Consider the following 12,797-nt stretch of genomic DNA (forward strand, 5'->3'; position numbering starts at 1 on the left):
CTAACAGTCACTACTGTGTGTCGTTTGCCATGTTTGGTTATGCAACCAATCGACTCTCCACATTTCGATATCCTGCCTGATGATCGAAGTTGACATATTGAATCTTCGTAGACAGGCATGTCTGCACGGAATTAATGGGTTGGCAGTTTCACATTTAGGATATTTCAAGAGATTTCTTACAGTTATATAATATACAGTTGTATAAGCTTAATTTTCATGCGCTCACTGCGACAAATCTGGCATATAGTGATGTTTTAATGCTGAAAGGCTTTGTAATAGCATTATATATATCGCAGATTTGGCGACGATTTCGGTACGTGGAGAATCGATTGTTTTAATGATTTCCTGTTGACTAATTTTAACTCAAGAGCAAAGCATGCCTTGCTGTTTCTATAGATTGTGTTGTTGCTGATATCTGTTATAAGATGACATAATGGCCTACTAGATGATATCACCTCGTTAACCGCTTATAATCTATGCAGCAAGGAAAACTATTATCTCCCCATAATTAAGATTTTAATATTCGCTGGATTTCACAAAAAATGTACCTCATCACGACATTCACGACTCATCCACACTCACATTCACAGTGTAAAAATGGCAGCTTTCTCATCGCTTGATCATCGGGTTTTCATCGTCACGTAAACCGTTCTATAAGCTTAAATTGTTAAACATTGTTTGGTGGCAGGCATTGTTCGGGGGAGGCACTGGTGTTACCGACGGCGAAACGACCCTCCTACGAATCGACCATAACCACAAAACCAAACGATTTGCTTTTCTTTTTCTCTTTTTCTTCTCTGTTTCCTACTCTTACCCCGTTTCACAGCGATGCCCATGGGACAGATGCCGGTGCTGTCGGTGGATGGCAAGAAGGTGCACCAGTCGGTGGCCATGTCCCGCTATCTGGCCAAGCAGGTCGGCCTGGCCGGTGCCGACGATTGGGAAAACCTGATGATCGACACCGTCGTCGACACCATCAACGATTTCCGCCTGAGTAAGATCTGAACGTCCGTCCGGATGAGAAGCGCGAGCGTTGCCATTTTGCTTTTGGTTTTGAATTGAATCAATGAATGGGATTGGAGCCTATTAGAAGAAATCTAATATACGTCTCTACACTCTACAGTTATTAGTATTCAGGCCCAAACTTACATTACAAACATAAACTCGAAAAATGCAAAGTCACCCAGAGCTGCTCAATATCAGGCTTGTCAGATGACTACTGATATTGCACTACCGTCACTATCACTGTAGGCCGATGAATATCAAGACGGAAATGAGATATTGATCCGCACTCTAGATCACTATCATTGCATCTAGGTATTTTTTTTGTATTAACGAGATTTTTAGTCCTAGGCTAGTTCATTTCGGGATCCACGCTTTACTTCCCTTCCGAAAGAAGAACTCACATTTTGTGAGTTTGTCGGGAGTGTGCATCTAATTTGATATTTTGGTGGTTTAGGCTAAAACTCGAGCTTTTCCACGGCTAAAATGCAATACTAGTTGTGTTACACAACATTTAAAATTATGATCCTTATAGGCCTTCACTTGAGTTTCAGAACGAATTCTAAAGATGACCTATCAGTGAACTTCACTCATCACCATCACAATCAGTCCAGTTCCGATGGAGTGACAGTTACTCAACTCACACTGATTTGGATCGCATCGCATTCAGTTATCAATATCGCCGATTTCATTACCGATGCTTGTGACCTAGCGCAAACTCTAAATAAAACAGTTGTTTTGGACTCCCAGAAGCTACGGTGAAAATTTGAGTGAAGTTGAGTGAAAGTCTAAGGGGCGCTCATGGAGCTTGCAATTTGTTACCTATGAAAAAAAAAACGTATGCATAAATGACAAGTTTTAAATTCTTGTCACTAGGTGGTGCTGTCAGCGTACAATCAATACATTCTTTTGTATTCTCGTAGGTAAAAAAATATCAAAGACCACCCTCCATGCAAATTGACCGTTTTCAGAGAAAGTACTCAACTAACACTTTTTTGCTGCATAAGTGCTTAATAAAACTCTTTTACACAAGCTGTTAAGTAGCTGCTTTTGTTATTTTGTTGTTTGTAGAAACAAGTTTTTTTTTAGATGAGACGTCACCTACTTGCAAAAAATAAGATTCACTTTATATGTTATCTGTTCAGAAAAACAATGCATGGATAACTTTTAGCTTGAAACTTCATCTAGACGTTGCCCGAACAAAGTATAGGTCACACAAGCGTATCAAAATCGTGAGGGGCCTATAAAGGCAACTCACTACATGGTGAATGTAAATCACACTCACGCCATGGGAGTCTCTTTCATAGCTTTCTCACGACTCTGATATGCATGTGCGACATATACTTTATCCGGAATACTTCTAGATACAACAATAAGCCAAATGTCATCTATACGCTGTTTTTCGTTAGCGATTCTGAACAGAGATGTTAGCAAGTGAATGTAACTCTTTGCAAGTGAGTGTTCCTATCACTGGATCGCCAGAATCGCAATCTAGCGGGAGAAAAATAATTACTCCGAAACGAAGCATTTGCGGCACATGGTGTCTTCAACAAAGTTTTCTGTAATAATCAGGGGCACTAATTGCCAATAAATTGGTAGTTTGCAACTCATCCGCATCGGTTGCGCCACCATCTAACTTTTTAGTTATTTTGACTTATTTTGACAAAATAAACAACTTTTTCTTAGACGTCAAAATTCTACAGCCTACTGTTTTGGAGTTATTTTAAAAATAAAATTAAGTATGTAGTCAAAAATCAGTTTTTTGAGTTTGTTTTGGTGTTTTTACGAGAAAACATATGAATTTTAAAATAATTTCTGATACAGATGTGTCAAATAATAACTCTCAGACAGAAGTTGATGGAATATTAACATTAGAAACTGAAGAAAAAAAAACAAACAAATCGAAAAAAAATGGTGTAATTTTCAAATTTTAATATCTCACAAAGCGCAAAAATTGCAACCTGAAATTTTCAGCAAATACACATCAATACTAGGCAAACATACTGCCAAAAATTGAAAGAGATATATTTTGGTGTTTTTGAGATATTTGATCTTTTGTAATATTATTAGTAAAGCTAGCGCTAGCGTCTAACTTTTGACCGTTGCGCTGTAAAAAAATCCCGAATAAAAAATACAGTAGAAAAACCGAACGATATATTGTAACAGTACTATTTAGAACCATATTTTTACAATAGACACCACTGTAAAAATAAAAATACAAAAACAATAAGATGTAATGTAGGATACCATACCATTAATTGTAAATAAGATTTTTACAATATATTATACAGGTTGTTAAGTATCGTAACAATATAAAAAAATATTTTTCTCCATATATATTTTTTTGCAAAACCATACATTTTATTGTTAATGAATTGTTCAAAATACTGATACGTGGGTTTAAATATACCGTACATTGTATGGTACATGAATGGTTTCAAACAATAAAATGTACCGTAAATAAATTGTTTTTAATTGTAATTTCACTACTGGTTATACATTTAATCAAATGGTTTTGGAATGGTTCTCTTTTGTTATGTTGAATTGTTTTACATTTCTTACATTTCTTTACATCTTAGGCTTATTAGATTTATTAGAATGCGCTTTGGGAATTCCCAGAGCGTTTTGGATAATCCTTCATATATAGGATCGCCCACGTCTAAGTCTGAGTAGTCTCTGAATACATTAACAGTTGAAGCTTAGGCTCCCATTCCCCACCAGCCAGATAACCGGGTTTCGCAAACTAAGCATTATTTGTGGCAACACTTTGAGCGGCATGATGGAACTATGCCGAGCGCGCTAAGTGTTATTAGACCACTAATGTAGTTGCATGAAGTGGGTGACGAGGTACATAAGTATCATTACAGCGTGCTTAACCGTTATTGCAATATTGAGGCACCAGTTTGACTAAAGTTTGAAATACATAACAACTCATGAGATAACTGTCAAGTTCGATTCAAATATAAGTTAGGTTAAAAAGCGAACCCGCAGACGAACCTATATTAAAAGTCATTTCAGTGTTCAGTCCAGTCCATATGTTAAAGATGGCTCTACGTCAAAGATAAAGTTTGTCAACCGCATTTGATTCGATTGTGGTCGAAGGCAAGATCACATGAGAGAAGAGGAGAAAACTCCCCTAAATGCAAATACAGAAAGAATAGTGTTGAAGTGTTGAACTCATCTACTGATTTACGGTAATCTGACCTGCATCTTTCCGGGTTGGCCTACATTGCATTCGTATTTCTCTCATCGCACTCTACACACCTAGCCCGCCCTCGAGCCCGCCATATCTCTTGGACCCCTGCTTGGACCTGCAGTTTACCACTGATTTAAACATGTTATTGGCATTAACCCTTTGGAGCCGGCGGGGTCATATATGACCCCGGCGATGAAACCGAGCATAACAAATGTGTTCGACACCAGCGACGTTGCGTCAACAGCGGCGAAAAAAATCGATTCCAAAAGGTTAAATTGATGTTTCAACTTATTCACTTTTTTTTCTTTCCTTTCCTTTGCATCAAAAAAGTCACAAACATCAACAAAACAAAGCACGGATAAAATCTTAAACTGAATAAATCTGGTGTTCGATTTGAATAGGTCGAATCTGCATAGGAATCACAGCAAACATACGATCTATTCAAATCGAACACCAGAAATAATTAAAAATTCACGGAAAAATAATGTTTCGGAAAAGTGAATGGTTCAAACGAAAGAAAAACAGTATAATATATTGTTACATAAAAATCCAATGTAAATGTATAGTATAGCGAACCATTTCATTACAATACACTTTATTGTAGCTGGTACACTGTATGGTGCAGGAATGGTTTTCACCATACACCCTATGGTTAGTTTTTATCCGGGTTGCTTTCTTCGAGAAAGTTGTTTATTATGACAAAATGAACAACTCTTTCATATTCGTCGAGATTCCATGGCCTACTGTTTTCGGATTATTATAAGAAAAGCATAATTTATGTTTTGTGAGGAGTACAAGTTCAGGAAAAAACTACATCTTTCAATAACTCAAACATCAAATGGTTTCTCGTAAAAATACCATAATAAGCTCAATATTGAACTATTGACTATTGAAATATATTTTAAAAATATCTCTGAAACAGTAGGCTGTGGAGTTTTGACGTCTAAGAAAGTTTTGTTTATTTTGTCAAAATGAACAACTTTGCCGAAGACGCGAAGTCTTTAGGACCTACAACTAAAAAGCGCCACCTATGCGGATAAATTTCGAACTACTAATTTCTTGGCAATTTATGTCCCTGATCATTACAAAAAACTTTGTCGAAGACATCATGTGCTGGAAAATGCTTCGTTTCGGAGTTATTAATTTTGTCCCGCTAGATTGCGATTCTGGTCATAAATGCACTGTTTATTTATTACGTCGAAAAATTCCCTCCCGGCAAGAAATTTTCTGAATCTAGCCACGCTATCATGCTACTATTAACTTCTCGCATCAAAACCCCACTCCCGACAAGGAATATACTGAATCTAGCCACGTTACCTGTTTACATTACTTGTCGAAAAAAAACCCTTGGCAAGGTAATCTTGGGTGTAAGGAAGAAGCTACTTGGCGGATTTCTTGGCAAGCTTTCCAAAAATGTGAAAGAAGATGTAACAGCTTGTTATTTAATTAAACAGTTGACAAATTTTCAAAACTTGTGGAAGGTTTTCATGTACGAAAGAGTTGTTGACTTTTCTTGATAAAAACTATAGTCTAACATGACCTTAATGAAAATGGCCCTCTAGGGTTCCATCCGGGAACCCCGGGACATCCTTCACGGTTTCTCAAAAAAAAAATCTTCCAGGACTTCTCCATCAGCTTCTTCTGAGATTCCCAGGGAGTTCCTATTGAGATTTTTTTGTGGGGTTTAATTAGGATTCCCTCAGAAGTTTCCTCTGATGGGATCTTCCCAGGAGTTTCTTCTGAGATTCTTCAAAAGCTCCATCTGTGATTCCTCTAGGAACTGATTCCAGGATTCATTCTGCGACTTCAAGGGAAGTTCCAGGAATACTCCAGGGTTTCCAACCGAGAACTTCCTAATAGTTTCTTATAGAATGTCTTCAGGATTTTTTGTACTTCAAGACGGTATTCCTTGATAAATGAAATCCCGGAAGGAACTGTTAGAGAAAACCCAGAAGGAAGTTGTTTTTTTTTTTGCATTCTTCAAGGATTTTCTTCTGCGATTACACCTCAAGTTTTTCTGGGATCCTTTGAGCAATTCCACCCGGGATTCCTCCAGGAGTTCTTTCGGAGATTGCGTCAGGAATTCCTTCTGAGATTGCTTCAGAAACTCCTTCCAAAATTCCGAGATTGCTCCCGAAGCTCTTCTTATATTTCATCAGGAATTATTTCTAATATCCGTCCATAGAAATCCTCCATGAGCTTCTATCAGTATTCCTCCAAATAACATATCCGGGATTTCTCCAGGAACTACTTCTGGGATTGCTTCAAGAATTCCTGCCAGGATTTCTAGGGTAATTTCACCGGGAATTCGTTCCGGGATTCCTCAGGAATATCATCAGGGATTATTCTGGGAACTCATTCAAGGATTCCTCCGGCAATTTCTTCTGCACTTTTGTCAGAAATTACTTCTGGGATTTCTTTAGGAACTACTTCGTGGATCTCTCCGGCAACTTCTTCCGGGATTCCTTCCAGTATTCTTCAGGGTACTGCTTCTGGGATTTTTCAAGAAACGCTTTCCAGGATTCATTTTTGAACTCTTTCCTGGATTCCTCCAGGAGTTCTTTCTGGAACAGGGCATGATCGGTAAAGTACTAGATTTGTAGTAATGAGCTGAATTTTTGTATGGTGAGAAGGTGAATTCTCCGCTTCTGCAAGGAAATGGTACACAAAGCGAGGGTATTAGGTATGATTCCTTGACTAATTTGATGCTGTTTTAGCAAAACTTTAGAAAACTGCTGTTGAAAAGACAAGAAATGGAGAAAACAACAACAGAGTTTTCCAATGTTTTGTTCAAACAGCATCAAATTAAACAAGTAATCATAACACCCTAGCTTTTTGCACGATTTCCCTACAGAAACGGAGGATGTACCTTCTCATCATACAAAAATTCAGCTCATTACTACAAATTTAGTACTTCGTCGATTGTGCCCTATTCTTGCAGATTCTTTTTGGAGTTCTTCCGGAAGCTCATACATTTCAGATGTTGCCAAATGGAAATCCTCAAGGAGTCTTTTCTGGGAATTCCTTCAGGAGTTTATTTGGAAATTCCTCCAGCAGTTTTTGGAATGCCTAATGGAGTTCCTACAGAAGCTCCATGAGGAAATCCTCCAACAAATTTCGTCTGGTTTTCCTCCAACAGTTCCTTCCGAGATTCCATTTTTCCAGGGAAGACATTCCAAAAGATCTTCCATAGTCATAGAAATCTTGAATGAAATTCTTGGTGGATTCCCGGAACTCCTTGAGAAAACCTAGAAGAAATTGCTTGAAGTCCCATAAGGAATCTCAGAAGGAATTCTGGAAGTATCCCAAAGGGAACATTTGTAGGAATCCCAAAAACAATCTCAGATGGAACATCTTGAGGAATCAGAGAAGGAAATCTTAAATTGCTGGGTAATCCTTGAAAAAAAAAAAAAAATTATCGGAATCAATACCTAGGATTTTTAAGGAATCCAGGAACTCATGAAGTAATCTTAGAAGGTATTCCTTAAGAAATCCCGGAAAGAATCTGTGGAAGAAACCCGGAAGTACTTCCTGAAAGAATCCTAGCAAGACCTCTTGAAGGAATCTCATGCGGAACCTCTTTGGGAATCTCAGAAGAAACTACTGGAAAAACCCCAGAGGAAACTTTTGAAGGAATCCTAAATAAACCCCACAAAGAATATCATCAAGAATTGCCTGGTGGGTATCCAAGAAGGAACTCCTGGAGGAGTCATATCACAAACACCACTTTATCCGATGGGCCTAACCTGTGAAATTTAGAACATTGGTGCTGTGCCCTATGTGTGAGTGTCGGCGATCTTCTATTTTTTACGTGAAAATGGCGCCTGCTACGTCAGGTTGCTGGTCAATATGGGAGAGAGAGGCAGGCAGTAACGGTTGCAATCGCTTGCCCACGGTTGATCGTATACACCACTGCGTCTGCGCAAGTAACATGTGGATGTTTTGGGAAAAAGGTTGTATGTGTATGACAGAGGCTTCACGTTTGGTACATGGATGCCAGGCGTAAAATGATAGATTAATGTCTCTAAAGCATAGTTTACTTGTTATATAACTTTTCGGCGTGATGTGATAGACTGATCATTTTATGGAGTGATTTTAGAAGGTAGGGAAACGGGTTTTTCAACCCGTTTTTGGTTTTATCGATGGGTTCGAATATTTATACATGCGTTGTAGATATAAAGTAGCTAGATAGAATCAAATTAGGAAGAAAGGAATGGATCTGGCATTGAAACCAGAACTAGAGAAAAATGAACAAAAAATACTAAAGTTTAACAATACATATACATATTACCGAATGATCGATAACTACTACTGAATAACCGATTCATTTGTACCGCACTTTAGTAAAACTGCGTTTAACTTAGTGATCGCTATATATTGGCGAACTTCGTTAAAATTGCGTTAAACTTTGATAATCCAAACACTTACAGAAATTAGAACAACTGAACAAAGGACTCTAAAGTAAGTGAGTAATAAGATTTTGATGAATAAATTTGAATAATTATGGCAAAAAGGCAACGCTCGGCGAACATCCCACGGAACCACCCGAATGCTAAGTTTCCTACCCTTATAGAAATCGCTGTTGTCTCCTACGAACCCGATGATGATGTGAAGGAGAAGAAGCTGGTCACCCTCAACAGCGAGGTCATTCCATTCTACCTGGAGAAGCTGGACGACATCGCCCGTGACAACAACGGCCACATGGCCAACGGCAAAGTAAATAACCCGTCACTAAGCCACGGAAGAATCTTTCGATTACTAATCCTGAACAAATTTGCTTTTTAGCTCACATGGGCCGATATGTACTTTGTGGCCATCCTGGACTACCTGAACTACATGACCAAGTCGGACCTCGTGGCCAACCACCCGAACTTGCAGAAAGTCGTTGACAATGTGACGAGCATTGATTCGATCAAGAACTGGATCGATAAGCGACCCCAAACTGATATTTAAACAACTACGCACACACATACACCAAAGGAAAACGACACGTGCTTTTCGGTTGAAAGTACAATCAATTTTTACTATCACATTCAAATGGAGACTATCACCACCAATCATAGGCACTAGCAGCTACAGTGCCAGTTGAAGCATTGCGAATCAACCACATTAACGTACACCCAAACACATTCACCACTTAAGACCAGTGAATAAGCATTACACAACTTTGTTATAAGAAACGATAATAAAACCTTAAAAAAATATGATCCAATAAATTTCCCCAACACATTTTATCTGGCAAGTCATCAACAGAAAAAAAGACATGTTTTCCTTGCTGCACTCCCCTGTCTGAAACCAAGGCCTCCCGATTGGTTTTCTGTCGCTGAGATAACGTAGCATCTTCTGTAGCTAAAAGCTTGTTTGTTAATGGGTATAACTCTTTGAATATGTTTGTCCCCGGCTGATAACAGCAGCGCCTTCCCAAACCCGAAAATAACGTAAGTCTACCCGTTTCACCCATAGATAGCCATAAGAAAGCTGCTTATCATCATTTAACTGTTTACACTTCTTCAAACACTTCAAATAAAAAAAAAGTTTTTGCAAAAGCATTTTTTTGACAAACATGCTGAATTTCGACCCCCTCGCGAATCCAGCTTCTATTAAAATTTAACAGTCATTTCTTTGCTTTCTCTCTCGCTCTTCTCTCTTTCCCTTGTCCGCACCCACCCTATTCCATTGCAGCAATGCCCATGGGACAGATGCCGGTCCTGGAGGTCGACGGCAAGCGAGTCCACCAATCGTTGGCCATGTGCCGCTACGTGGCCAAGCAGATCGGACTGGCCGGGGCCGATCCGGTGGAGGAGCTCCAGATTGATGCGATTGTTGATACGATTAACGATTTCCGTCTAAGTAAGTATTAGGGTGGGTCAACGACGGGAAAATTTTCATTTGATGGCATTGAATCATATCAAGGATTTCCAGTTGCCATTTGAGGTCCAAGCAACTGTATAAAATTTGGGCACGATCGATTACACTAGTTTACAAAATAAAACGAAAGACGTGAACTTCTGTAAACGATTAAAATTTTTTGAGCACGATTCAGTGCTGATTTCGAAACCGAATTTCGAAAAAATTTAAGTAGATTAGTTTTTGAGTTTTAGCTCAATATCGAATTAAACATTTTTTTTTAAATATGAAGCTAATTAAAATTCAAATATTTATCTTGCGTTTTGTTCAACAAATTTTAAATCTTTTTCCATAAATTAAAAGCTGAATTTAATACCTTTTGATCTTCTGAATGTAGGTTTTGCGTAAGATTGATGAAATTCAAGATATTAGCAAGTTTAAGGGTCAATCTCCCTAAATTTTAGCAAAGTTTCCAAAAATATATGAAGAAATGTATTTTTTTTCAACGAGAAAAAAAAACAATTTAAAAATTCTTTCTCAACGTTCATTTGACATGTCATAAGTAGGCGAGTTGCAGTAAAAAAATCACCTCAATCGGAGCATTGATTACGGAGAAAGAGATGTATGAAGTGACCGACTATGCTTAAAAATAGAACAAAAATTGATTTCAAATCGTCAACCTTGTATGAAAAGTCGAAAAAATTTCCGCTCTACTGTAATTTTTTTCACCAAAAATTATTATCAGCTTACCGAGTTCAAAAATGCTGTAAACTAGTGTTATGCATACACATCGTGATTGAAGTTTTGTTACAAAAATAAAAGAAAATCAATTATTTCAAAGGATTAACATTTCACGACACTGGAACCTTACAAATGCACAAACAACAAATATCACAAATTTACACAGCACAACCCAGGTAACAATTTATAGTCAAAAAGATTAGAAGATTCTTAACACCATCATAAAACCAAAATAAAAGGTATTAGGTTTTTTGACGGTTCTAGAAACCTCTCCAAGACTAATAGTAGGAAATCAAAGCTTGTTTTTCTCAGAGATGGCGCCACCACATTAAAAGTAAAATCATTTTTCTTGTATGGACAAATCGTTGGCTTGCACTCGTTTCGCATCGCAGCGATTTGTGCCTTGGGTCAAAAAGTTGCAAATTAGAAACAAAATCATTATCCCTACGCGTTTCTTCTGGATTCATTGCAGTAACAGAGAATTGATTACATCACCATACAAATTTCAAGTTGTTTACTTCTTTTTTCTGACTGGCATTTTACACCCGTGTTGCGCATGATGTTTCGAGTGGATAGGTGCCAGGCGGCGCCGCTGTATATGTGAAAAACACATGGAACACGAGCGCCGTCTATGATTCCGTAGCGCAAACTTTTCTGCTTGTTTACACTGTTATCACGTTTACCGCATTTATCAGAAAAGCGCCACTACCGGCACTTTAGCATAAGCGCAGCTGCTTACTTCCTACACAGAGAACAGACATCCAAGTCCAGTTCCGAAACTGTGTAAGGAATTTAACGGCCATTTGAAATCGGCAACACAAGTGGCAATACCGTGGCGCTGCAATCGGTTAATTTTTCATACTAATTAAATTCACCACTTGAAATATTTCAATTCACCACTGACTGTGGCAATATGGTGTTTGGCGGCGTTAGTGTTGTCATCGTATATTGGTTTACAACCTTACTCAAGTGAAGATTCAAATCCTTACACAACTTTCTGATTGAAATTTGTTCTAGCCTGGATGTCTCTTCTCTGTGCTTCCTATTGGCCATCAAAATGTTACTTGGGAACGCAGAACATAAATGTGCCCTGTTATCCACATGGATAACATCTTCCGATCACAGGATGACGAGGTTTCGTGTATTGGTTTGGGTTCATCAGTTATCCTGGAATTGAGGGGGTTAGAAGCAAAGGGGTGTAAGTGACAAAAACCCATTTTCGAGTAAATGAGGTTCAAAGTCTTGGACCAATTTTTCATCCCATACAAAATGTATGGAGTTTCAAAATCAACCCAATTTTCTCAGATTTATTGTAATTTTTCTAATTATCGTAGAAACAATCTAAAACAAGTTCCTGAAAGCTTGAAATCTGAAGAATTTTATGATATGCTCAGCTCAAAATCGACAAAATGGTCACTTACACCCCCTTGATTATTATGGGCCCCTCCATTGTATTTTAGTTGGCAGTTAACCTTTTAGTTCACAGCATTAACACAGCAAATTTTGTTGCTGTGTTCATAGCTTGGTTTTGTCTAGGAAAACTATTTCTAATCGGGCATCCCGTTTCGGGTTTCATCACTAGAGTTCTAAATATGACTTGAAGTCTGTGCCAGGGAAAAGTTTACGTTTCTAGTACTTAATCGCGACCCGAAATGGCCTGAATGTTGGCAATCGAAATAGGATTGCGCTTTATGGGCCTCTATTCTGCCAGAACCCTATAAATGTTAATTAATACAAGGGGAACAAGTCAAAATTCAACATGCAACACAAAGAACGCACGAATATTAAACTTTGAATACATTAAACAATTATTCTGTCTTATTAATGTAACAAATATTTATACCCGTAACAGTTGGTAAAGGATTTCATATGAGAAACAATGGGTCCCTAGGCATATTAACGAAGACAGAAATGTTTGTGCCTAAGCCTTTAGTTTTAGATACATGGTGTCTTTGAGAAAGTATCTTCTTATTTTTGGACCTTCATCCTCATCATTGTGAACTTAGGGTGG

General features: G+C 38.0%; 1 protein-coding gene across 1 annotated transcript in view; it reads left to right on the plus strand.

The window, feature by feature from the left end:
- The window catches only part of LOC109401280 (glutathione S-transferase), a 45,159-nt gene that overhangs the window by 14,085 nt on the left and 18,277 nt on the right, over positions 1-12,797 (plus strand). Inside the window, exons 3-6 of the mRNA XM_062858022.1 lie at positions 827-994; positions 8,772-8,914; positions 8,984-9,140; positions 9,881-10,048. Of these exons, the coding sequence (XP_062714006.1) occupies positions 827-994; positions 8,772-8,914; positions 8,984-9,140; positions 9,881-10,048 (636 nt within the window). The remainder of the gene's footprint in view (positions 1-826; positions 995-8,771; positions 8,915-8,983; positions 9,141-9,880; positions 10,049-12,797) is intronic.

Source organism: Aedes albopictus, chromosome 3 (assembly GCF_035046485.1).
Source record: "Aedes albopictus strain Foshan chromosome 3, AalbF5, whole genome shotgun sequence".
In the NCBI taxonomy this organism is placed as follows: Eukaryota; Metazoa; Arthropoda; class Insecta; order Diptera; family Culicidae; genus Aedes; species Aedes albopictus.